The sequence below is a fragment of the Squalius cephalus genome (assembly GCF_949319135.1).
Source record: "Squalius cephalus genome assembly, chromosome: 24".
Classification (NCBI taxonomy): Eukaryota; Metazoa; Chordata; class Actinopteri; order Cypriniformes; family Leuciscidae; genus Squalius; species Squalius cephalus.
In genome coordinates this window covers 4,837,371-4,864,454 of record NC_137145.1, presented here as the reverse complement: position 1 = coordinate 4,864,454, position 27,084 = coordinate 4,837,371, and the positions used below count along the sequence as shown (strand labels likewise).

General features: G+C 37.9%; 2 protein-coding genes across 6 annotated transcripts in view; one reads left to right on the top strand and one right to left on the bottom strand.

Annotated features, from left to right (window-relative positions):
• On the top strand, positions 1–21,684 carry ogdhb (oxoglutarate dehydrogenase b). 2 transcript variants are annotated; one of them, XM_079861257.1, is made up of 23 exons: positions 1–147; positions 1,026–1,415; positions 4,701–4,889; positions 7,130–7,232; positions 13,114–13,229; positions 13,375–13,529; positions 13,853–13,999; positions 14,101–14,191; positions 15,414–15,593; positions 15,952–16,080; positions 16,867–17,046; positions 17,153–17,305; positions 17,981–18,083; positions 18,202–18,330; positions 18,632–18,782; positions 18,864–18,991; positions 19,118–19,296; positions 19,384–19,455; positions 19,548–19,673; positions 20,063–20,135; positions 20,220–20,383; positions 20,544–20,698; positions 21,188–21,684. In XM_079861257.1, the coding sequence occupies exons 2-23, from the start codon at positions 1,191–1,193 to the stop codon at positions 21,306–21,308; spliced, it is 3,069 nt and encodes a 1,022-aa protein (XP_079717383.1). In that variant the 5' UTR covers positions 1–147; positions 1,026–1,190; the 3' UTR covers positions 21,309–21,684. The 2 variants fall into 2 exon arrangements, with proteins under 2 accessions (XP_079717383.1, XP_079717384.1); XM_079861258.1 differs by lacking the exon at positions 7,130–7,232 and adding an exon at positions 6,816–6,909 and having other exon boundaries at positions 35–147.
• The window catches only part of pargl (poly (ADP-ribose) glycohydrolase, like), an 18,183-nt gene continuing 12,565 nt past the window's right edge, over positions 21,467–27,084 (bottom strand). For 3 of the 4 annotated variants that reach the window (XM_079861267.1, XM_079861265.1, XM_079861266.1), the window contains 10 exons: positions 26,564–26,724; positions 26,367–26,479; positions 25,157–25,229; positions 25,013–25,088; positions 24,790–24,937; positions 24,520–24,598; positions 24,326–24,434; positions 24,143–24,233; positions 23,910–24,038; positions 21,591–22,569 (listed from right to left, as the gene is read on the bottom strand). In XM_079861267.1, the coding sequence (XP_079717393.1) occupies positions 22,451–22,569; positions 23,910–24,038; positions 24,143–24,233; positions 24,326–24,434; positions 24,520–24,598; positions 24,790–24,937; positions 25,013–25,088; positions 25,157–25,229; positions 26,367–26,479; positions 26,564–26,724 (1,098 nt within the window). In that variant the 3' untranslated portion in view covers positions 21,591–22,450. Of the gene's footprint in view, positions 22,570–23,909; positions 24,039–24,142; positions 24,234–24,325; positions 24,435–24,519; positions 24,599–24,789; positions 24,938–25,012; positions 25,089–25,156; positions 25,230–26,366; positions 26,480–26,563; positions 26,725–27,084 lie in introns of all 4 variants that reach the window. The other variant, XM_079861268.1, reaches the window with a different exon arrangement.

The following is a 27,084-nucleotide window of genomic DNA, read 5'->3' as shown; positions in this document are numbered from 1 at the left end:
GTGCTCGCGCTGCCTAGAAACGAGCGACTCATTTATCTGAACAAGAGCCGCCACGAGACACATCCTGCTCCTGATATCTCACTCGTTCTCTTTATTTTTGTATTTTATGAAATTAAACTACACTTTAAAAAAAAATCTTCTCTGAGAGTAAGTATTTGAATCGCTTTTATCTATGTTTTCGCATCGCCTTTTCACGTTTTAATGTTCCTGTCAGTAAGGCGTTAGCGACTCACTTCTGCATCAGTCAGCAACCTCACCGGTACTGAAGAGAAAACTCTTTTATGAGACACATTTAGTGATGTATTTTGTTATTAGAGCTGTATAACGTGCTGTTTTATTATCTTCCACTGATGCATGGGGCAGTTTAAAAGGACGTGTGAAGGTTTTATGGAGAGTTTTGTTATTAGCTCGAGTTAGCTGAAGCTAGCCGGTGTGCTCCGTTACTCTGAGACATTTTCTGCTGCCAACAGATTAAACTCTTATTTTATAACTTAATTGTGTCTCTTGCCCTCTAACGTTATCTATTTTAATTGTATGCCCTGTTTGTTCGGCTTATAGGGTAAGAAGAGCCCTCAGTCATCGAAAGTTAACATCTGCAGTTCATTATTATAAGAACCATTTTTGTAATGATTTCTCCACCTAATATTACTTCTATTACTTGACAAGGAATGTTCTGGCACCTTAAACTCAAAGCGGTATTTACAGTTTGTTTCCATTAAGTGATTTACTGTAAAGCCTCCCTCATGCAACCTGAGTTCAAGTGTCTTGTTTATGCAGAGTTTGAACTTCCTTATTGCAGAAATGCCAACTGTTTCGAGATGTGGATGCCATTTAGACTGTTTCAGGATTTAAAAATGCATATGCATGCATATAATCAGTCTTTTTCATAAATTAAAGGACAGCTCGCAAATGGATGGTGAGCAAAAGGGCACAAAAGCATGCTGTTAATTTCTTAGTATTTACTGTTGCCAAAATGTCATCTTTTTAATTTTTTACTGACATGCTTCATTTGGTGTTTTCTTCAGCTTCCTGGGACGGGCAGGATTTCGAACAGGCCTTGGGTGGACAAGTAGGAGGACAACCACCTTTATTAAAGGAACACATCTAGGATCTGTTGGATTCAGTGCTGTGGGGAGCTTTCGTTCTCCTGGTCGGTTTGGAGAGGCGGTGGAGCTGTTTTAAAGACTGCGATGCATCGCTTAAGGACTTGCGCTGCACGGCTGCGGCCGCTCACAGCCTCTCAAAGTGTCTCACAGCACAGGACAGCAGTGGCACCCGGGGCCCTAAGGACGTTTCAGCCCTTTAGGTGCTACACGGCCCCTGTCGCCGCTGAGCCTTTTCTTAACGGGACAAGCTCCAACTATGTGGAGGAGATGTACTACGCGTGGCTGGAGAACCCCAAGAGTGTGCACAAGGTAAGATATCGGCTTTCAGCGTAGAGGATTTTGTGAAGAAATTCTGGCTGCTTTTGGTCCAGTCATTTGTGGATGGATCAAAGCACAATACCACTGTTATGATGCATAAAGTCGACATGAAACCAAACCAAGTTGCGATAGTTCTTTCTTCCCTTATTCTGATGAATATCCAAGTGAAACAGCTTCTCAAACAGAAAAAAATGTAAGGGAGGACTTGATTTTGTCCAATGGGAGTTCACTGGATCGTTGTCGTTTCCTATTGGTGGATCTCTTGTGAGTGACAGGTTGTCCCGCCCTCACGCCAGTAAACGTCATCAAAGAAGAGAAGTGATGTCGCTGCAAGATGGAGGGGAAGTTAATTTGATTAAAGATTACGAGGGCACATTAATTTTAAAACAAAATGTGCAGGGATAAATCATTCATTATAAATACTGCAATATTCCATAAAAAATAATTGTCCGGTTTTATTTCATGGTGACTCTAACATTCACATGAAATCAAAATTCACCCTGTTTACTTTCATAATACATCAGTTTAAATGTGAAGTGGGTAGTTGTTTCAGTGTTTTGTAATACAAACCTATATTTCTTTAATTTGAGGTGTACAAACATTTAGGACTAAATGCAAAAAGCATCATAAAAGTAGTAGCCCATATGACTTTTGCACAAGTTAAAATTTTCTGAAAAATCTTGACATCCGGATTAAATCTCCTTGACAGGTTAATGTAGCAATGTTTTAATTTGTGAATGAAATGTTAATATTTGAGTCTGATCTTTAGAAATGATTCAGTCGATTCAGTTCACAAGCCAGCCTGAAAGATTTATTTAAGATTTGGACAGATTTATTTCTCTAGTTTGAAGGTAAACCGAAGAGGAACTTCTTTGATCTCCAAGGTTACGCTTGAGGACATCCACGTTTCATAATGTGACTTTAGTTCCCCACTCAGACAGTAAGCTTAGCTTTGCAGGGCTGTTACGTAAGACTTTTCTTTTCCATGTCACATGCCCTTATCTGGTTTCCAGGATGTTTTCAAAGTGGAACTAAATGTTATATGAATGTATCATACTGAAACATGCTAAGTCTGTGCAGTGGTTAAACCTGCTTTCATTTAGGTCTGTATCTTTTCAGTCTTTGAACGACACACTTCAGCATACCTTTAGATGCATAGACAGTGGTTGTTGTTCATGATATTTATATAAATTAGCTTTTGTGAGTACTGAGGGACAGTAAAAGTAAAGTACACAAGTGATTCAAATAGGCAGGCAGATATGAAGAAAGCAAAATGCAGACTTCTGCGAAAGTTGTTTATTGTTGACAGAAGTAACATAAAACCTATAAAGAAAGTGCATAGTAGTGTTACACTACAGTACAAACTTCCCTCATGTGCCCTACTGCGGGACGATACACCACCGCTTCTCTCAATTTAACACACTGAGCTCTTTAGCTCCTCAAAGCAGGAAAGCCTATGAGACAATTATCAGGTTAGTATGATGTCCTTTGTGATGTCATTGAATAACAGTGACCTGATGTGTCAGTAAGTAAGCCCTCATGTGCAGAACCAGGTCAGATGTGGTCTAGGGTTCAAACCGCTCTTCTTTTCTGTCCCTACATGAACCCAAAGCTTTTCAAATGATTGCATCTAAAGTCTTTGGTGGTTATGCAATTAAACATCCAGCTTATCCAGTGAGGTCTTGCTCCTCTGAAAAGCAGTTTACTGAAATTTGACCCCTTCCCACAGTTTACTCAGATGTGTGACTGCAGTTCCCGTCTGTACTGGAGACTTTGGAGGATGAACCAGATTGATGAGTCAGATTATGTTCCTGTGTGATTATGCAAGAAAGACACCAATACTGCTAGTCAGCAGCTTTTACTTGTTTAAAATTTTATTTTGTAAGCCCGACACAATCGGCCTTATGGAGGAATCCGGGCAGCTGGTGAAGGTTTTCTGCGCGTTACTGTCTTTCCTCGTGGCAAAGTAATTTGATTAAATTAAATACATTTTTTCGTATGTATTTTCTTGTTATTTCATCTGACTCCATTAAATGATGAAAAGGTTTTAATGATATCTGTGCATCATTAAATGTGAGCGAATGTTTGACTGTTCTTTTGAACTCTTTACTGAAAATAATGTCAGAGTCCGTTAGAATAAAATCAAATGTTTACAATTTATTATGTCAGGTAAATGTATCATGCCAATTTCATAATCAGTTCAAAGAGAATCACTATAATAACATCAATATGCTCAGAGATAAAGAGTAAAAGATGTAGGCTAAACCCGACATTTAGAAAAATACATGATGCTGAAGTCCTTGAGGTCCTTCAACATTATGGGCTGATATGAGTTACAGAATCGTCTCTTGTTGCATTTCATTATATAGACAGAAACTTCTTTTCACATGGAAACATTTGCTAACAATGACAATTTGCATTCGGAGTTTATACCTTTCGAGAGCAGGAGGCCATTTGCCTGGAAGACCCACCCTCCTTTGTGTGCCAGTTTTCTCTAAACTCTTAAAAACCTTATTACCTTTTGTTTTACTTCTTTGGGAATGAGACCTTTGTACCAGTCGCACTGAGACATTTCAAATGATACCAAACATGTGTAATACTGTATGATAATTATTTACATTAAACCATATAGATTTTTGGGTGAATTTCAGATGATCTCAGCATGATAAAAAGAGGGAACGGGGGAATGGGGGGGTCAAGGGAAAAAGATGTGGATTAGGATTGCTTGGGTGAGACTTGCGTCTCAAATGATGGTGCTAGTTTCACGAGAGAGTTCAAATGTTAATTTCCAGAAAGGTCCCTTGTCTTCTCAGGGAGTGTGGTCGTTCCTCAAGTAGACTGCCCGGCAATTTCTAATTTCTCAAGTCTTACAATTTTAATAAACCAGTATTACTGATGTGCGTAAGTGGATTTACAGCAGTGGCTAAAAGTGATGTCCGGAGGGCATATTTGTTTTTTGTTTTTAATGACCCTACACGTTCAATTAAACCATCAAAATATATGAAAAATATTTAATGTGGGAAGAACAAAGCACTGGACTTGGATAAGGTATTTATCTGACAGAATTATTTGGCAAATAAAGGCAAACTTCAACTACAGGTTTTATTTTATTAAACAACAAAAATGCATAGAAAAGCAAAAAGCTCACAGGACAAAGCGTACATTGACTACAACATAATCAGTTATTAATGTTTCATTGGTTCTCTCTTGTTGACATATTGTTATTGTTCTTTTTCTTAATCTCTTCCTGTGCACACTGTGCTCATTTCTCAACAGTCATGGGACATCTTCTTCCGTAACGCTAACGCAGGCGCTCCCCCTGGCACTGCATACCAAAGTCCACCTCCAGTGGGGTTGATTCTCTCAGGACTCTCTCAGGCCCAGGCGCTGGTTGGCGCTCAGCCCAATGTGGAAAAACTGGTGGAAGACCACCTTGCCGTGCAGTCCCTCATCCGTGCCTACCAGGTATAAAGTTTGGAGTAAAGGACCCTTTAACTGCTACATGTTTTCCCCTCAACATAGTATATGTTATACTTATTATTTATGTATTCACACTGCCGTTCAAAGGTTTGGGTTCAGTAAGTTCAGTTAAGCAAGGATGCATTAAATTGATCAAAAGTGACAGTAAAGACATTTTATAATGTACAAAAGATTTCAATCAAATAAAGGCAAATAAATATTCTTTTAAAACTGTATGGGGATTTACAGTCAAAGACCCAGAACCAGAAATAATTAATTAAGACAAGAGTCCAAATTATAATAAATTAAAGAAAAGTTTTACTGAAGATAGTTTGCAGTTTCATCAGGCAGAAGTCAGCTTCAAGACTCACATGGAGTTCGTAGGCCGTTCCGCTTACAGTATCAAAGATTACAGCAGTTATACCATACACCAAGGTCTAAGGTACGTCCTTGCTTCAGGTTACAGTTTCTGATTGGCTTAGAAATAGATAAACATAGTAATTTTCCACACATATACAGATAGACTGAAGCATATCTCTATTGATTAGGCAGCTGACACTCGGACCCTGAATTTAGGCTCGTCGTGACCTTCCAGTTTGCAGATTTGCGTTGCTGGTTCAGTCAGTCAATCTCCAATAATGCCAGTGGTTCCTTAACCTAACACACACACTGACACATAGCTTCCTCAAGGTTGGATTTTGCCAGGCTCTAACTATAAACAGGAGAGTATTCCCAAAACATCAAGATAATACGTTCTTTCTCTCAAGGAGATGACACTTTAATATAACACAGTTCTCAAGGAAAGGACACTTTAGTGTAACGCAGTAAAGTAAAGCTTTAGCTAAGAAATGGTCACTTAAACTATTGGTTGCAATGACCCTTGTGACCTATAGTCGTCATGGTGAGCTAGAAGAACAGATGTATGTTTTAACACACTTTCTCAAACAAAAAATCTTTCCATATTTCCTTTCTGGAAGCCGGGCTAAATGAGCAAGCACTGTTACTGCATTCAGATATCAAATACAGACATTAGAGAATACATGAAAAGAACATTTCAGTAATCACACTGGTAACTTCTATAACGGAGTAAAATCTCACAAGCCTAGAGAAGTCATTCAACTCATTTGAAGGAAAAATATTGATTAATACCTTGATTATAATCACTCATTAGATATACATTGAAGCAGCAGTGGATTCCAGAATCCACACCCTTCAAAACGTTATATTCTTCAAAGATGGATCACAGTTTCCACAAAAATATTAAGCAGCACAATTGTTTCCAACATATGATCATAAAATGTTTCTTGACCACCGAATCAGCATATTAGGATGATTTATGAAGGATCGTGTGACATTGAAGACTTTGCCATATTAAAATAGAAAAAAGTATTTTATTCTAATAATATTTCAGACGAATATTACAGTTTTTACTGTATTTTTGATCAAATAAAGGCAGTCTTTGTGAGCATAAAAGGCTTCTTTCAAAAATATAAAAAAATCTTACCATGCCCAAACTCTTGAATGATAGTCTACATTTTGTGTTATTTCACTGTTTGATGACTCAACTGTTATTCTAAACTTTGTAAAGGGTTAAAGAACAAGTCAGTGTTCCCTTTGGCTGGTAGTGAATGTCAACACTGCCTAAATACAATACCCTTCCTTCCAAACTTTCCACGTTTCAATAATATATTTCTGGTCTAAAACTTTGGATAAAGTAGATGATCCTCAAACACAATCTGTAAAGCTCCACAGAATTGAATGGAATATATCCTCGTCCCTCACATATTTTTTTTAAGTGAAATATCTTGGCTAATTGTTTTCATTAAAAAGCTAGGTCCCTTTTAATATTAATATATAAATGCCTTAAGAAAGACAATTAATATTTGATTGCTCTCCTCTGTTAGCTTGTAAGTGCTGTTGCCTTGTTCACAGGTCAGAGGTCATCATATAGCCAAACTTGACCCATTGGGCATCAGTTGTGTAAATTTTGACAATGCCCCGGTATCTGTCGGGTTCCATCAATCTGGTGAGAACTGCCTGTGGTGTTCAGTGTGATTGCAAGAGTGCTCATTCAGTGTGTTAACATTGTTCTGTGTCCTTCTGTCCCTGCTCTTCTGTCGTCTCTCACTCTCTATCTGTCCCAATCTCACCTCCTCAACTGTCCATACTAATCTTTGGGCTACTGTCCTTCCTTCTCCACTTTTCCTTCTTCTATATCTATGTCTTTTTCCTGGAAATCCCTGCAGATTCGGGGGCACCACGTTGCACAGCTGGATCCTCTTGGAATAATGGATGCAGATCTCGATTCGTGTGTCCCTGCAGATATAATCACATCCTCTGATAAACTTGGTGAGGTTTTGATCGGGCATTGGAGAGAGATTGAATCTTTTATGTGGCATGGCTTGTTTATGTGCTGTCCAACACTCTTTTGTATATTCTCCACCCTTACCTGAAGCATGCATGTGGTCCAGACCTGTTTGAATATTTGCAATGGGTAAAATTTAAACACTCAGCAGTGAGTGGTGTTTGTGTGCAGGTTCAGCATAATATAAACATTACCTGGGAATTGTGTGATATTGGACAAGATGGCCTTGTTCCAAAACCTAGCTGCCAATGCTCAGTTTATTACAATAGAGCAATACTCTAAGTCCAGATATGCATATAGCACACACATATATTAGGTGAAATTACGCATTTATTAAATGGACCTTTATATTCATATACACTACTGTTCTAAAGTTTGGTGTTAAATTTTTTTTACTTTTTTTGAAAGAAGTCTTTTATGCTCACCAATGCTGCATTTATTTGAGCAAAAATGCAGTAAAACAGTAATATGGATATATTATTACAATTCAAAGTAACTGTTTTCTATTTTAATACATTTTAAAATGCAATTTATTTCTGAATTTTCAGCATCATTACTCTTCAGTGTCACATGATGCTTCATAAATAATTCTAATATGCTGATTTGCTGCTCAGAAGCTTTTCTTATTATCAATGTTGAAAACAGTTGTGCTGCTTAATATTTTTATGGAAACTGTGATACCTTTTTCTGTTCTTTCAAAAGAACAGTATTTATTTGAAATCTAATCTTTTGTAACTTTATAAAAGCCTTAACTGTCACTTTTGATGCATCCTTGCCGAAAATAAATAGACCTTTTTATATATATATATATATATATATATATATATATATATATATATATATATATATATATATATATAAAAACAAATCTTACTGACCCAAAACTCTTGAATAGTAGCGTATATATGTGCATAGATGACATTTGACTAGACTATTGTGCCGCATGCTATTTGGAATATATATATATATATGAATGATGCCTAAAAATACTGCCAAATTATGTTTTGAATCAGTTTGTACCTTATCACTGCATATCCAGGCCTCTGGCTTTGCCCTTTGTAAATAATGTTTGCTCATGTCTCACTCTTGACACACAGAGGTGTGTTGGTCAGTGTAGCACTCGTCTCATCTAGTGTCAAGTTGTAGTTCCTGTTTCTCACTTTGCCTTTTTCATATCCCCTCACAGAGGCTCTTTTGTTGCACTGGTAATGCCTAGGCTGTTGATTGCTTTTCTGGATGCTGTGAATAGCAGTTGCTCTATTTTGGTTTTCCACCAAATCAGTTAACACAACAATTTGAGAAATGTGAACCATCAGAATGCCTCAAACAAGCTCATAAATAGCTTGTCAAATGTCGTTATTCCTGGTCTTCAGGTTCCTTGTGTCATGAAAATTTATGTCAGGGCGGTCAGGGCGGCAAGAGAGATTTTGTTTTTGACATTATTTGGAATTATTGCACTTCTATCAACAACAATTGTTTCACACCATTAGTTAACCTATTCTAACTTTAAAAACACGCGGGATGTCGATGGGTATGAATTGTTTGGAGAGCTTACCATTTTGCATAGATTGCCTCAGCACATTACCGTATGCATAGCGTGAGTTTGATCCAACACGATCACATTAACGATAATTACCTGAGCCAGGAGAAACAGTGCATCTCTTTAGTTTCGTACAGATTACATTGCTGGACAATATTTGTTTTAAATTTGAATTAATTTATTTAAAAGTAGACATTTCAAGTTTCTTTAGACGTAGGCTATGCTTCATGCTAACTATTCGCTTTAGTTCTAGTTCGCGAGTTTAGTTCATTTTTGAGGTGTGTTTCAGAAATATTCTCGCAGAGTTAGAGCTGAAAGCGCACCGTTTATTTTCTTTATTTTACAAAAGCACAATGTTTTGTTGTTATTGTGAGTGTACACAAATAAAAGTAGACCATTTATAGTTCATAATGACTTTTCTCCACTTATCTGTATGGCCAAAATTACAGTATTTTAAGTTGTTTCTGCTGTCATGAGGGAAAAAATCCACCAGAACCCACCGACGCATTCGTCGGCCAATATGTCAGGAGACATGGGTCAGACAGGATTTTCGGCCACTTCATTAAGTTCTGTTTTGTACAAAGCCTTCCTTTTTGAAGTGAACTTAGTTTTGTAAAAAAAAAAAAATCTTAATTTTAATCACTGTGTTATCACCCAATTGCCTGGATTTAATAAATGAGAAGCAAACCGAACGTCGGCTGTGGAATGGATTGAAGACAAAATTAACACTGGTTTGATGATCATTTTAAATGAGCCCCGATTTGAGCCCAATGATTTGACACCAATATATTGTCAACAGAGTGGAGATTAATCTTATTAAATATGCGCTATAGCAAAAATAATAGGCTAAGATAAATAAAAATAAACCGGTGTTTTCCGATTATTCCTCCGGCTGTATTGAGCAGCGTGCAGACCCTCCTTTATCTCATGACTCAGGCAATCGCCTCGTTTACATAGACATAATGTTTTTGCTGTGTGTAGTGTCTGTGTGTAGCCTATGTGTTTGTGTATGCTAAGTCGTGTGTATTTAGTTTATATTCTGTAGGACCTACACTATCTATTTAAATACAGAATTTGTAGGATATTTGCAGCTGTAGCTTGTAGGCTACCTACTTTCTAGTAGGCTACTTGCTTTTTTTTTTCTGCAGTTTGCAGAATGGAGAAAAAAAAATCCGAAAACATGCTTGCACATTTTTATTTTAGTGTAATTTTATAAATAAACAAAATCTTCATTTGTTCGCATCTTAAAAGAACACGCCGACTTTTGGGGACTTAAGCTTATTCACCGTATCCCCCAGAGTTAGATAAGTCCATACATACCCTTCTCATCTCAGTGCGTGCCGTAACTCTGTCTGACGCACCCACCGCTAGCCTAGCTTAGCACAGGACTCAGGACACAGGTAAACGGCTCCAGCTAGCATACTGCTCCCAATAAGTGACAAAATAACGCCAACATTTTCCTATTTACATGTTGTGATTTGTATAGTCAGAGCGTGTACAAATAACAAGGTCACATGAGACACAGCCATCTTCTAACCGTATACATACTGGGAACTATATTCTCAGAAGGCAAAGCACTGCTACTAGGGCGGAGCACTAGCTTACTTTACAAGCTAAAGTCCCAAAAAGTTGGCGTGTTCCTTTAAAGATTGTACCTAATGGAGAGTGTGGGGTGGGGGCGATCTTGTTTTGCCTAGAGCGGCTGTTGAACTTGCGCCGGCCCTGACTATGTGGGGTGAGTGAGTTTTCTCCCTGACAGTGTCAGGGCCCTCAGTTTTCCAGCGCTGCATTGTTCTGCGTTTCATTCAGTGGAAATGCTGCGCTCAGTGCTTTTTCTCAGAACACCTCACAGGTTCGGTTCATTTCATGTCATTGCGTGGTACATCAGTAAAAAAAAAAAAAAAAAAAGCACTTTGTAACATTGGTCACGTCCACACTGGGGGCATTCATTTTCTCACCTTACTGCTGGAGGTATGAGGACTAGCTAGTGCACTTGAGTTAATAGTATTTTTTAGAAGCTCCCACCAGTTCCCCTGATCAAAAGCCTGTGATTAAATAGTTGCATAGCCTTGCTTTCTTTTTTAGCATTTAGTGGATTTTGCATATCCGAATTTGGTCCAAGTCCAATAAAGCTGTCAGTAACTGAACACTTGACAATGCTTTTTTGGTTTGCATGGACAGCTTTCCCTTTTTGTACCTTTATTCGGTATGTAGCTTTAAACATTCATCAACTCTTAGCAGGAATACATTTATGTGGCACTGCACTGTTCTGGTCCTCGCAAGAGCCCCAGCTGGCATATGTAGTGATTCCCCTCATTAACCTTGCCTAGGGTCTGTTTCTTACATAATGTCCTCATCCTCTTGGAATGTCATGTTTAAGCCTCATTGCTCGAGGCTGTGACATGCTATTAAACTCTCCCAAATTCATCTTTGGTTGATTCCTGTTGGTAATGGTAATAGTGGTGCCTGCGTTAATATAAACATCGCTATTACCAAGGTAATAGTTCTACATAGTTTGTTCTACGGAAATGAATGATGTTTGAATGTTGTAAGGGGATTTACAGTCAAAGACTCAGAACCAGAAATGATTAATTAAGACAAGAGTCAGAATTATAATAAATTAAAGAAAAGTTTTACTGAAGATAGTTTGCAGTTTCATCAGCAGAAGTTCAGCTTTAAGACTCACATGGAGTTCGTAGGCCGCTCCGCTTACAGTTACAAAGATCACAGCAGTTATACCATACACCAAGGTCTAAGCTACGTCCTTGCTTCAGGTTGAATGATTCTCATTGGCTTAGAAATAGATAGACATAGTAATTTTCCACACATACACAGATAAACTGAAGCATATCTCCATCAATTAGGCAGCTGACACTCGGACCCTGAATTTAGGCACGTCGTGACCTTCCAGGTCGCAGATCTGGGTTGCTGGGCGCCAGTCTGTCTCGAACAACAAGTCAGTCAATCTCCCATAATGCCAGTGGTTCCTCAACCTATAACCAAAAAGACTAACACACACACATTGACATACAGCTTTTCCAAGGTTGGAATTGGCCAGACTAACTATAAACGGGAGAGTATTCCCAAAACATCAAGAAAATGCGTTCTTTCTCTCAAGGAATGGAAAGTAAGGCTTTAACTGAGAAATGGTCCCTTAAACTATAGACTACAATGACCATAGTTGTCAGGGTACCCTAGAAAAGCAGATGGATGTATTGACAGAAGTCCATAATTCATTTCTGGAAGCCGGGCTAAATGAGCAAGCACTGTTACTGCATTCAGATATCAAATACAGACATTAGAGAATACATAGAAAAATAATATTTTAGTAATCACACTGGTAACTTCTATAACAGAGTAAAATCTCATAAGCCTAGAGAAGTCATTCAACTCATTTGATATTTAGAAGGAAAAATATTGATTAATACCTTGATTATAATCACTCATTAGATATACATTGAAACAGCATTGGTTCCAGAATCCACACCCTTCAATGTGATCTAACTTAGGCCTATAGTTTTTTTAGGCAACATAATACAGAGCCATATGCTCATATCTAGAGACCAGAATATCACTTTTGACTTGACAAACAATTTTTGTATACATTCTCGGTTTTATCTTTGTTCGTTCACTTGTCTTCACGCTTGGTTTTCTGTAATCTTGTTTTACTGGTGTTCCAAGAACATGTTATTATATTCACATGCCTGCAGCCCTTAAGGTACATTTCTTTATATATTTTGTGTGGATAAATAAATAGAAACAGCTCATGGTACACGTTGTGAATGAACTGTTTTGGCACCTTGAGATTAAAGGTCACAGCAATCTACTATGCAAGACTCATTGTAATGACTCTAGTTTACATACCTTCATGGATTGCCAATAAAAACACGCTTACATTGCTTATTAATCAGTGAGAAAATAAGTTAAATTGTGTACACTAACACATTTCTAGGTAAAATGTGTTTGTTCAAAATGCATGTTGCCATTTGTAGCATCTCATGCATGCGTTACCCCTAGTACTAGTGGACTGGGCTGGAATAGATCTGTTTTTCAACATCTTTTCTTTTCCCTCTGCTAACACTGTTGGCTTAGCCTTTTTTTCCACATGTTCTGTGTCTTATGTGCATGAATGTGCTGTTATTTACACTGTTTGTTTTCAATACAACTTTTAAATAAAAAAAAATTGTTCCACATACCTGCTTCCTCTAATGCAATACCATTTTGTCTTCTGTGTTTACGTGTGTCGGTTGGATCCGCTGTGGTGTTTTGTTTCGCTTGCCTATCCACCCCCTGCCCCATCCATTTGTTTGCATGTCTGCTGTCAGGCTTCTACGGACTGGAAGAATCGGATCTGGATAAAGTTTTCCGGCTTCCCACCACTACCTTTATCGGGGGCAGTGAAAGTGCCCTTCCACTCAGGGAAATCATCCGGCGTTTAGAGGTGCGTAACCAAGTGTATCCCCACTTGAGACACATATAATGCAATGATATTTGAATATGAATGATGTATGAGTATCATTGCATTACATAAAAAGGTATTCAAATATTTAACATGCAAAAACATGACTTCTCGCTACACTATGCAGATGGCCTACTGTCAACACATCGGGGTGGAGTTCATGTTTATCAATGACCTGGAGCAGTGCCAGTGGATCAGACAGAAATTTGAGAAGCCAGGAGTAATGCAGTTTACTCTGGAAGAGAAGAGGACGCTACTGGCCCGTATGGTCCGCTCAACCAGGTCTGCCCCTTGCCATAGTTTTCTGGAGATCTGAATGAACGGTTTGCCATTCAAATAATTTAAGCACAGGTATACTTTAAGCAAAACCTTTCATAAAAGGACAACTGACTTCATACATCCACTACAATTCACACCAGTTGGTTAAAAGTCATTGAAAAAATGCAAGAAAACAGAAGTTCAGTCTGAGAAAACTCTTGCATCATTTGTTTGCAGATGACACTTGCTTTGAGATTGTGTTATATGCAATAACATATTTTCTTAGTATGTCAGAGGATGTTTTTGAACATTCTGTGAATGTTTTTGTAATGCTGTGGTTCCGTCAGATTTGAGGAGTTCCTGCAGAGGAAGTGGTCGTCAGAGAAACGCTTTGGCCTGGAGGGATCCGAGTCTCTCATTCCTGCACTCAAAACTATCATCGACAAATCCAGTGAGAATGGAGTGGAGAATGTTATTATGGGCATGCCACACAGGTAGAGGAACAAAATACTGAATAATGTATTTTAAATGGGGAAGTACATCAGGGTACATATGTAGGGGCCATTGAAACATGTCTGAATTGTCTCTCCATCAGAGGTCGTCTGAATGTGCTTGCTAATGTGATCCGTAAGGAGCTGGAGCAGATCTTCTGCCAGTTTGATTCAAAGCTGGAAGCTGCGGATGAGGTGATCATCTCTCAAGCCACCATCATTTCCTTCAGCAGACGTTTCACTTTCACAGTTCAACTCCGTAAACAGCTTAGAAAAAAGTAGATCAGTCTGCAAACTATTTGTTTTGTAAGGCCTAAGGTCCCATCTCAGCAATTTTACCACAAAAATTACAGTTACTTAACTTGGTTTTGAAGTCATGGTTCAAAATACTGGCAGGGCTTTCCAACATTTGCTGATAATGTTATAACCATACGATAATGAAAGTGAACCAGGTCTCAAATGTATTAAACCGCACACACATCTGACAGGAGGGCAAGCCGCTTTAAACGGTATGCTTATAAGCTTGTTTTAAGCTCTCAATATCCAGCATGTCTCAAGTTTTGGACAACTTTGGTTATGTACTTTTCCCGCGGCAGCTCAGTTTGTAGCACACAGAAGTTTCACACGTGCAGTGGTTAAAACAATGCTACATTTGTTCAGTACTCATGCATACCGAATTGAAAGACCCGAACCGAAAATATTCGGTATGAATATGTGTACCGTTACACCGCTACTTTTTACCATGTCTAGTCCAGTGGAGGAGAATCAATGTCTTTCTATTTATTATTATGCTATGAAAGCTTATACCTAAATGTTTCACTTCTTTTTCAAAGGCGTGATAAAAGATAACAAGCGACACATTTTTTTCTTCCTTATAGAGACGTGCGTCTAAGTGAAACAGATTATCAAAAAAGAAAAACATGTAGGGAAATCATCGGTTGTTGATTGAGGCAGATCAGCGAAATGCGAGCTTGCAGTCGATTGTAAGAAAGGGCAGATTAAATGATTGAAGAACTCCGACGACATGCATCAGCAGAGAGAAGTCTAACGTTTCACCAAATGATTGATTTGACATTTTGATTAAGAATTATGAGGTTAAAAAAAAAAAAAATTACATTCACACAAATGAATTGTTCACAGTAATAGAATAGAACATTTCATGACAACTTTAAAGTGGTAATGTTTGACAAATCTGGAACAACTAGTGCAGTAATATTTTACAGAATCATTACCATAATTGTAGTTAAGTAGCTCTGCACGCAATCTTTCTGTGAAAACATCCTCTCTCTCATTTCTGAAGAAATTTAAAGAATATAAACTCTGTAATGTATGCAGTGTTCCTCTCATACAAAGAATCTTGGCTTTTGACATTTCAGTCCTGTTCATGTTTTGGTTTTTGTCTGTGACTTTCCTTCAGGGCTCAGGGGATGTGAAGTATCATTTAGGAATGTACCACAGACGGATCAACCGAGTCACTGAACGCCACATCACACTATCCCTGATGGCCAACCCTTCACACCTGGAGGCAGTGGACCCTGTAGTGCAGGGCAAGACCAAGGCAGAGCAGTTCTACTGCGGGGACTCTGACGGCAATAGGGTGTGTGAACTTCCCTTGTGGTTCTAAGAATCTGTACTTGCTGTATGTTGGTGGTCACAAGTGTGAAAACAATTCTACAATGTAAATTTTAAATGCTGACATTATCTTAAAATTTAATTTGTCAAGGAGTATGCTAGTATATAGATAACCTCAAAGTTACAGACATGGACTAAATGAAAGGACAGATAAAGAGGCCTGTATACAAATATTAAACAGTTCCCTCAAAGACAAACACATTGCGTTGTTATAGGTTGTATTATGTCAGCAGTTTTAATCATCTTAAATCATCTTTTGTGATTAGAAAACAAGACATGATTGACATGTTGTCAGTAAGAAGAATGTGTCCTTGTCTCTGAAGGTGATGTCCATCTTGTTGCATGGAGACGCAGCCTTTGCAGGTCAGGGCATCGTCTACGAGACATTTCACCTTAGTGACCTGCCGTCCTACACCACCCATGGTACTATTCATGTGGTCGTAAACAACCAGGTCTGTTTCTCTCACACTCTCACCAGCAGAGAATTACCTTTTCAAGCTGAAATTGGATATATACAACCGTTTAAAAGTTGAGGGGCAGTAAAAGAAAAATTGTGTTTGTGATAGAAGTCTTTTATGCTCACCAAGCCTGCATTTATTTGATTAAAAATACAGTAAAAACTGTATTATTACAGCAATATTTTGATATAGTAATACAATTTTATATCACCGTTTTCTATTGTAATATATTTTCATATACAATTTATTCCTGTGATGCAAAGCTGAATTTTCAGATCTTGAGTTTCACATGATCCTTTAAAATTCATTCTAACATGCTGATTTGCTGATCGAATAAACATTTCTTATCATTATCAATGTTAAAAACAGTTGTGCTGCTTAATATTGTTGTGGAAACTATAATTTTCAGGATTCTTCAAAAACAGCATTTATTTTAAATCGATATCTTTTGTGACATTATAAATGTCTTTACTGTCACTTTTGATTACTTTTATTCAGCAAGGACACATGAAATTGTTCATTTATTTTCAAAATAAATATTACTGGCCTTAAACTATTGAACGGTGGTGTATATATTCTATAATGACATGTATACATTTTCCTTATAGGTTGCATTTTCAGGATGATTGACATGCCTTATTGTTTTTATGAGAAGTGTGGTTAAAGTTTACAAAATGGTGTAATTTTTAAAAATGGCTGAAATCACTGAGAGAGTTTGACTTTTTTTTTTTAGGTAAATGTTTGCATTTATTTAAATAGCTTTTGTTTCCCTCTCTATAGATTGGCTTCACCACTGACCCTCGGATGGCACGCTCATCGCCGTACCCCACCGACGTGGCCAGAGTGGTCAACGCTCCCATCTTCCATGTGAACGCCGACGACCCTGAGGCCGTGATGTATGTGTGTAACGTGGCTGCTGAATGGAGAGCCACCTTTCATAAAGATGTGGTTGTTGATCTGGTAGGAAATCACTCTCTTTATCTTTTTTTTTTTCAATTGGGAATGTTGCCAACTTGTGTCAAATGTGCTTTAGGTGTTGATACTATTATTCAAATTTGCTCTTTAGGTGAGCTACAGACGAAACGGCCACAACGAGATGGATGAGCCGATGTTCACTCAACCGTTAATGTACAAACAGATAAAGAAACAGAAACCTGTTCTGCAAAAATATGCTGAAAAGCTCATTGCTGAAGGAGCCGTGAGCAGACAGGAATATGAGGTCAGATTAAACGAATATTACAGCTAATATGAATATATACACTACTATTCAAAAGAAATTTATACTTTAATTTAAGGACATATTAAATTGATCAAAAGTGACACTAAAGATGTTTATAATGTTAAAAAATGTTTATTAATTAATTTATTGATTAATCAAAGAATCCTCAAACAAAATGTATAATCATTTATACAAAAATATGAAGCAACACAACTGTTTTTAACATTAATAATAATCAGAAATGTTTCTTGAGCAGAAAATCAACATGATGAATGATTTCTGAATGATCATATGAGTCTTCAGTGTCACACTATCTTATACTCATACTTACTCATATAAGTATTGCGTATATTGACACTAGTATTGATGTTGAAAATTCAGCTTTGAATCAGGAATAAGTTACATTTAAAATGTTAAAATAAAGAACAGTTATTTTAAATTGTAATAATATTTCACAATATTACAGTTTTTACTGTATTTTTGATCAAATAAATTCAGGTTTTGTTATCATAAGAGATTTCTTTCAAAAACATTAAAAAATCTAACCTACCCCAAACGTTTCACTAGTAGCAATGATATTAATAGGAATTATTGACTATATTTGTCAGATGCTTTTTTTACTGAAATGACAGTGAATATTTACATTAATTTAATGTTGCCTTTCTGTCCTTGTAGGAGGAAATTGCCAAGTATGACAAAATCTGTGAAGAGGCATATAATCGCTCTAAAGATGAGAAGATCATGCACATCAAGCACTGGCTTGACTCACCTTGGCCTGGTGTGTGTTTGTGTTAATGTACACTGTCCCTAAACAGTATCGAGACACTTGTATATGTGTGTATGCTTGTATTTGCTCTGAAATCTGCTTGACTTGACATTTGTACTTAACTCTACAGGTTTCTTCACTCTGGACGGTCAACCTAAGAGCATGAGCTGTCCGTCCACTGGTCTCACTGAGGAAATGCTCAGTCACATCGGTCAAGTGGCTTCTTCTGTGCCTGTGGACGATTTCACCATCCACGGAGGTACCTTTCCACTCCCCTTTCTGCATACACATTCACACAGTTACAAAAAGGCAGATCGCCTGTACCCAAAGTCCTTTTTAAAGCACGTCAGGAACTGGCTGTTTCTGGTAATACAACTACAGCTCCTATATACTTTAATGGGGAAAAACTTCAATCTTTACGTTTTCCAAAAATGTGAGAAATCACCACTAAAATTTTATTATAAAGTTGCTTCTTTTGCCCAAATATGGCTTCAAACTTATTTTTTAAGTTAAGCTAGCATCATTACCCTGAGGTCATTTTGTCTCGGTCTTCCTGTAAGGTCTGTCCCGTATCCTGAAGGGCAGAGCTGCGATGGTGCAGAACCGCTCAGTGGACTGGGCTCTGGGAGAATACATGGCCTTGGGCTCTCTGCTAAAGGAAGGCATTCATGTGCGTCTCAGTGGTCAGGATGTGGAGAGAGGGACCTTCAGGTGAGAATAGCTGCATCTCCTGCTTCTGACTGAACTTGAATTGAAAGCAACTTCACACTCTCCCTTTTTATCGACACACAGTCATCGGCACCATGTGCTACATGATCAGAACGTTGACAAACGGACCTGCATTCCCATGAACTACATGGACCAGAACCAGGCTCCTTATACTGTGTGCAACAGCTCCCTGTCAGAATACGGGGTTCTTGGTGGGTATAAATCAAATGAACTGTGGTTGGTTGCTGTCGGTCAAACAAACCCAGAATAAGCTGCTGTGTGTACCGTTTTATGCCCACTGAACAAGCATGTCCTCAGGTCTGTCTCATTGTGTGCAGGCTTTGAGCTTGGCTTTGCCATGGCGAGCCCGAACGCTCTAGTGCTCTGGGAGGCTCAGTTCGGAGACTTTCATAACACAGCGCAGTGCATCATCGACCAGTTCATCTGCCCTGGCCAGGCCAAGTGGGTCCGACAGAACGGCATTGTGCTGCTACTGCCTCATGGCATGGAGGGCATGGTGAGGTCTTTTCATCCTAAATCCACCTCAGGGCTTTCATCTTTCCATCATTTCCCTTTTTCATTGCTTTCTTGCTGTTGTTTCCAGGGACCAGAGCACTCCTCCGCCCGCCCAGAGAGATTCCTGCAGATGTGCAATGATGACCCTGACGTTTTCCCGGTAGAATACATAGAAATTTCCACTAAGCCCTGTTATTTATTTATTTTTAAATCATTCAAGCAAAATGCTTAATACTTATTTTTTTGCCACAGAAAATCTCAGAGGACTTTGCCGTCCGACAGCTTTTTGACTGTAACTGGATCGTGGTGAACTGCTCAACTCCTGCAAACTACTTCCATGTTCTCCGGAGGCAGATCCTTCTACCCTTCAGAAAGCCTGTAAGAGACATTTCACTCTGTTTATCAACTCTACAAGTTTTCCACATAATAGGAAAACCTGGAAATATCTGGGAATTTTAAAATGGTTTAACAGGTCTGGAATTAGTCATGGATTATTCATGGTAAATCATATTTGCAATAGAAATATTTTTGCTCTAAAATATTTAAATGGACAGCTAATGTAAGTCATGCCCACTTTCTGAGCAAATCATTCTTTTAAACTGCTTTTTTTTTTTTGTGATTCAGTCAAAATGGCTCACATCATTTTAAAATCTGAATTAAAATATATATTTATATATATCTAAATCCAGGCCATGGAAAAGTGTGGGAGAGTCAAAAAGTGTAGCTAACTTGTTTTTAATTTTTGTTTTTGTTTCTGTTTGCTCTAGCTCATTATCTTCACACCTAAATCGCTGCTACGGCACCCAGAGGCCAAGTCAAGTTTTGACGACATGTTACCAGGTGTGCGCTTGAAATCTTGGGAATGTTTTAAATGTCATAAAAATGACGTTGTAGTAATGGTCTGTTGTGTTTGGTTTTGATCAGGCACACACTTCAGACGTCTGATTCCAGAAGAGGGAAGTGCGTCACAGAATTCAGCGGGAGTGAAGCATCTCATCTTCTGCACAGGGAAAGTTTATTACGACCTCACCAAAGAGCGAAAGACCAGAGGCCTGGAGGACTTAGTAGCCATCAGCCGCATTGAGCAGGTACCGGCACACACTTTCATTATCATGTTTATTAATTGGGTCTTATTCTCTATTTATTTCCCCATGCTAGTCAGGCTTTCTTTCCTAAACATTTATACACCACATTATAATTCACTTAATTCCTGCACCGTTGGATTGACTTTGAATGTTTTGTTTCCAGCTCTCTCCATTCCCGTTTGACCTGGTGAAAGCAGAGGCGGAGAAGTATTCACAGGCTCAGCTGCTGTGGTGCCAGGAAGAGCATAAGAATCAAGGCTACTATGACTATGTCAAGCCACGCATCAGCAGAACCTTCAACAACACCCGTCCTGTTTGGTAACTAGTGTTTTTTGATGCATTTGAAGGGGCAAATCTCACAAAATCTCTCAAGAACCTGTTCATATTTTACTCCAGAATCAAAAGAATTTAAATTTGGTATAAAGAAAATGAAGCCATGCGTCAAGTAATATTGACACTCTTTTCATAAATATTTTCTTCAGTTTATTATTGTAATGGGAAAAATAGATCATATTATTTACTTCTTTAAATGCATGCAATTTCTTTTGAAAAAAATTATTTTAGTATAAAAGTTCATTTTATTTATAAGTTTTGTTATATTTACTGTATTGTATTGTATGCTTTAATGGTCATACAACTAGGCTTCAGTTTCTTAAGGCAAAAATAAAGAATTAATGAATTTAATTTGAAAATATCTCAAATTTAATCGAAATTTTTAGTTTGGGGTGACCTGAATAAGTTTTCGTGCCATCTACTCATGCAACATTTTTCTGTAGTTGGTACCCACTTAAATTTCTTTCTTCTCAGGTATGCCGGCCGAGAGCCTGCAGCTGCCCCTGCCACAGGGAACAAGAAGGCGCATCTCGTGGAGCTGGAGCGGTTCTTGGACACCGCCTTCAACCTGGATGCCTTCCAGGGCCGGTCTTAACCACCTCACCCCATCCATTCACTTCATTTCCATCCCTCCGTCCCTTGTTTTTCAGGAAGCTCACATCCTGCTGATAGCGTTAAGAGGGCAAACTGGCAGCTAGGTATCTCCTGACCAAAGCACAGGTTTGCTTTACTCTGTAGGTATGACAGGTCTATCAATGCAGATTTTTTTTTAATGCAAGCTTTTAGCAACTACATGGTAACAATTTGCATGCATGTATTTTCTGAGGCATGTTGATGATGGTTTTAATAGAGCCTTAAAATGACACCGCTTAAACTGCTTGAGGTTTCCCTCAATAATATGAATAATATTTACTTTTAAATGCACACAAAAATCACAGAAAGAACTGCAAGAAATATCTATCAGAAATGGGACATATTGATAGCATGAGGACATTAAAGGACATGCATGGAACCCTATGCATTTTTAAATTATTGCGAAAGGAAATAGTAAGCTTACCTGCATTTAGGAGTTTTAAAATATAGAAGGAAATGTAAAGACAACATATTCTTCATCCTCATCTTCATCCCTCCCATTCCATAAGCACTCCGTGCCAAATTACCATGAACTTCAATAGGTGACTTCAAGGACTGAAAGCTGAAACAATCATTTTGTCCTTGTATTTAAAAAAAAAAAAAAAACAATAAACTGAGATTATGGAGCAAGCAGAAAGACTGCAAGACATAAAATAAAAGGATTTATTTATTTTCTTAGGTTTATGTTTATTCCAGACTATTATTATAAGGCTTCGTTCAATAAAAGCTTCTCAGTTTCCATTTGTCTGCTTGTTTGTACTAAGAACTGTTGCAAGAAAACTATTAGAAAAAAATTTGATGTGAAAAGTGTTTTCATTTTGCTTTAATGAACATGTGATATGTGCACTTTATCAGATGAAACTACAATTAATATAAATCCTGAATAACTATAACGAATTTTAATTAAGCTAAACAATTTGATTGACACCTGTGTATCAAAAAGAAATACATTACAGGTTTTTTTTTAGGATTGTTACTTCATTTTTCTGATCCTTCAGATATCTGATTCATTCAAAGCAGCTTTACATGTTTAATACTGCTGAACCGTTTTGACAACTTTTCTCTGAAATTAGCTTGTATGAATCTCACAGTATTCAGACAGATTTACAATAAGCTTTCCTTATGCCCAATCTTCTCTCTGATGAATCTGTACAGGTCTTTAGGCGAGTGATGTTCACGAGAGTAGTGTCCAGAGTAGTCCTTCAGCCAATTGTACAGTTTACCTGTTGAAAGAAGAAATTATCAGGGTACTCTAAACCCACACTCAAAAATACACTAGTTACTTTAGTAATATTATTTTTACTTTGCATTTGTACAGCAGCACTGAGTACCCTTTTTTGAATTTGGCTATTAACTATTTCCCCTCCAGTGTTTTTTTTTTTTTTTTTACGTTTAAGTTTCCCACCACTGAAATATTTTGTTTAATGAATATCTGAACATGAAATATATCAAAATAAAGAACAGAGACTCTGCTTTTAAACAAAACAAAACTGTTTTATTCTAGCTTCATGCATTCTTCAGAACGATGATCAAAACAGATAGAGTAGATTAAGTCCATCAACACCCCTAATGCTTCACACTCCTTTAACTCGTCCTGGGTCGACATTTCATTCAGTAACATTAGGCAGTTTTGATTTATATGCCGTTTAATGATGATGATCGCGTTTTTACATATGCATCTGATTACATATCGCTCATTTCTGCATCATCTTCGCCTGTATTTTGATCATGAGATTCAGTAATCTTTCAGAAGAGGCCTAATAGCGCCCCCTACCGTATAACAGTGAAAACACGGAAATCCAGAATATTCCGTCAATGGTGGGGAAAGAATTAAATTAAGCTATTAAGAATTTTAACTTTCAAAAAGCTCAAATAACACTGAAAGTATCTACATAAGCATACAGTACTGTTCAAAAGTTTGAGGTCGGGAAGGTTTTTTTTTTTTCATGCTAGCCAAGGCTTTTATTTTTTCAAATCTAATTTATTCTTTAAAATTATTTTTATGGACACCATAATAATTTTTTTCAGGATTCTTTGGTGAATAGAAAGAATAAAAAGAATATTAGAAATGTCTTTAGTCACTTTTAATCAATTGCTGTCAAGTCCTTGCTGATTAAAAGCATCAATTGTGTAAATCATCAACCTCAGAGCTCATGGAGTCAGACTTGTGACCCGAAGGTTGCGGCTTCGATTCTCAAAACCGGCAGGAAATGAAGGTGGGAGGGTGAATGAACAGGGTTTTTTTTTTTTTTTTTTTTTTTCCCCCAACCTCAAATCGCTCCCTGGGAGCCGCAGCAAATGGCCTCCCACTGCTACAGGTGTGTGTGTGTGTGTGTGTGTGTGTGTGTGTGTCAGTTTGCTGTGTGTTTGTGTTGACTGCTCAGTCAAGCTCCTAATGTGTGTGCATTAACTTGGATGGGTTAAATGCAGAGGACAAAATCCAAGTATGGGTTACCATATTCGGCCTTCGTGTCTCTTAAAAAGATATATTTCTTTAGGAGAAATGAACTGGATTTTTTATTAACCTGCTTCTGTTTGTTTCAAATGCAGTTTATGTACTTACCCACAGTCACTCTGTTTTGGGCCAGCATTTCATGCATTCTTTGTATTTCGGATGCCAGATGTTCATTGCCAAATGTGAAGTAAGCCACGTCTCGATCCGCCACTGCAGCAGCCATCAACTGGATGAGAGCTTTTGAAGACAAACACATTCTGTTCTGTGCATTTATCATAGCCATCAATAGTGTTTGCAATTTCTCCAGATCAAACCCGTGTGTGTGTTTTGTCTCCATTTACCTTTGAGCTTAGGATCCCCTTTAAAAGCTCCACAGCCCCAGTTGCCCGTTGCGATGGCTGTTTTCGGCTGTCCGCTGAATCCCACGTATGCCTTTGAGAGTCACACAGCATACGTCTGAATAACCTTATAACAAATTTTCATGATGACAAACAGCGATATTTTAATGTGTTAAAAACTAGTACCTTGTTGAGTTCTCGTTTTATGTTATCTTTAATGTACTGCTCCTTCGGGTTCTTGAAGTCCAGAGCATCAATGGCAACAATCTGCCGATAACGTCTCTTCCACGTGTCCCTATGAATAAATGTCCCACAATTTACACTCATATCTGTGAAACCAATGTTTTTGAAAAATTCGACACTTTTGAAGTGGCACCTACCGCTTTACTTGATCGTTGTATGGACCAACCCACTCAAAGCCTTTGCTATAGCCAGAAGTAATGTTGTACATCTGAGGCCCTGATGAGACATTAGAGATGATCACATAACTATCAGTCAAAAAAATAAGTACTCTGATGCTTTTATCCAAAGCGACTTGCATTGCACTCGAGGTATGCATTTCTGGATGAACTATCCCTACACCTGATGGAAAGCTGTTATGTTTGTTTTTTTAAGATAACGTTGTCTTTGTCTGATTCCCCTAGCAGTACCTGTGATCTTAAGACACTCGTTATCAGCCAGTTTCTCAGTGAAGAGTCTGGCCACGATGAGCTCTGGACTCATGAGGAAGAGGATCTCCTCCTGAACCAGTCCTGACTTCAACACTCCACCACCAATATATTTGCTCGCAAAGTCCACCTGTTCAGAACAACATGATGGAGGTAAAGCTTATCTGAAGAACGGGTAGAGAACTGATGTTGAGATGAAACTGACCTGTAGCATGCCTGTACCCTCTTTCTCAATGGATCCTTTTGAAGAGATGTGAAGGTTCTTCAGGGTTTCCTTCCGACTAAGTCAAACACAACCAGTAATCACAATCACTTTAGTCTATTAATCGTGTGAACTAGTGCAACTTACTTATTCCAGTTGGGGAGAAGTGACGGTGGAATGCAAATCCTTTCAAAAGTAACCAGTCCATCTGGTTTTGATGCTGAAAGAAATTGGTTACACTGAATCCAAAATAAAATCCTAGCTCATCATATATGCATGCGTTCAAACGTTTGGGTTCTGTATGTTTTAGTTTTTTAAATATTTATTTAGCGAGGACACACTAAATTGGTCAAAAGTGACAGTAAAGGCATTTATTATGTTACAAAAGATTATATTTAAAATAAATACTGTTCTTTTGAACTTTCTATTCATCAAAGAATCCTAAAAATCACAGATATATTAAGCTGTGCAACTATTTTCAACATTGATAATCGGAAATGTTTCTTGGACAGCATATCCGCATATTAGAATGATTTCTAACAGGGATCATATGACTGAAGACGGGCCGGTTTCACAAATATAGACTTTGACTATGGCTGAGATATAGTAGATAGTCAGACTTCAGACAGACATCTAAATCAGACCGTTGCACAAAGCACTTAAGACTCTGACTATCTTAAGTAGGACTACACTGCAATGCATTCTGGGTAAAATAAGACCCTTTTCAAAAACAAAAACATGGCAGATCGAGTAAGCGCATTCAACCGCTCAGTGCAGTTTACCCCAGCGGAAAATATGTGTTTGTTGGAGGAGTATAACAGTTACAAGGACATTTTTACATGGGGAAATTTAGCGGAGAATGTAGTAACAAGAAGAAATGTTTAAATTATGAGCTGTTTTCCCTTTTCTCTTGGCTGTTTGTAATGAAACTGATTGTTATTGCTTGTTGCCAAGGTAACATAGTCTTAGACCCAAGTTAGCCTGGGGGTAAGGTGTCTAATTTATTTGGTCTAAATTCAATTTTTGTGAAACAGTCTAACTTGTATTAGACTAGTCTATGAGCAAATTTTAGACTTGTCTAACACTATAGACCGGTCTAAAATAGCTTAGTGAAACCGGCCCCTGGAGTAATGATGCGGAAAATTCATGCATCAAAGGAATAAATTACATTTCATATCACAATAGAAAAGTTATTTTTAAATTGTAATAATATTTCACAATATTACTGTTTTTGATTGAATAAAAGCATTCTTGGTGGGCAGAAGAGACTTCTTTCAAAAACATTTATAAATCTGACTGACCCCAATCTTTTGACCGGTAGTGTACAGTAGTCGTGTGTTAAGTGTGTTCTCAGTACCTGAATCTTGATGAGGACCTTCATTTGTCACGGTGTCGAAGTAATGGAATATGGCTCTCAGTTTCTCTGCCTGTAGGCCTGCTTTTACTGGGTCACTCCGGCTATCAAATAGGCTACAGCAAAAAATAAATGAATAAATAATTGATCCAGCACCAGTATAATAGAGTGGTGTCAGTCTAATGTGATCAGTGTAACACCTGCTGAAGTTAATGGTGGGGTAGTTGGCGTATTCTGAACCAGGGCCAGTGTTGTTCCTGTGAGGGAAGGTGCAGAAGAAGGCGTTTGCTAACAGACAGGAGATCTGCTGCTGAGTCATTGTTATGGCCTGGGTCTGTTGCTGTCGCAGTAGAGGAATGGGCTAGAGACAGAGAGTACAGATTTAAAAATACTTACAACAAACTTGCATTAAAAAAATCTTGGATAAGCAATGCAATTAGTCTGAATATGATTATTTTCTTCAGTCCAGTGGGACATTATTATAGCTTAACAAATGGTGCACTGTGAATTATTTGTCTTGTCTGGTTGTTGCTCGTCAGATTGTTCAGTATGAGTCCGGTGAGACCTTTCATAAAAGCTAAGACAGACTTAAAGTCAGATTCTATGATCTTAGTAATCTATGTATAATGTAATGTAATATTGTCATGATTTACAGCGTTAAATGGACCTTTACATTCATTCTTGCATATTTACTCGCACTTCACATTTAAATGGAACCGAA

Coding starts and splice junctions, on each gene's coding strand:
- ogdhb (XM_079861257.1), top strand. CDS start 1,191: ATGCATCGCTTAAGGACTTGCGCTGCACGGCTGCGGCCGCTCACAGCC. Junction 1,416..4,700: donor ACCCCAAGAGTGTGCACAAG/GTAAGATATCGG, acceptor ATTTCTCAACAG/TCATGGGACATCTTCTTCCG. Junction 18,783..18,863: donor GTGGAGAGAGGGACCTTCAG/GTGAGAATAGCT, acceptor ATCGACACACAG/TCATCGGCACCATGTGCTAC.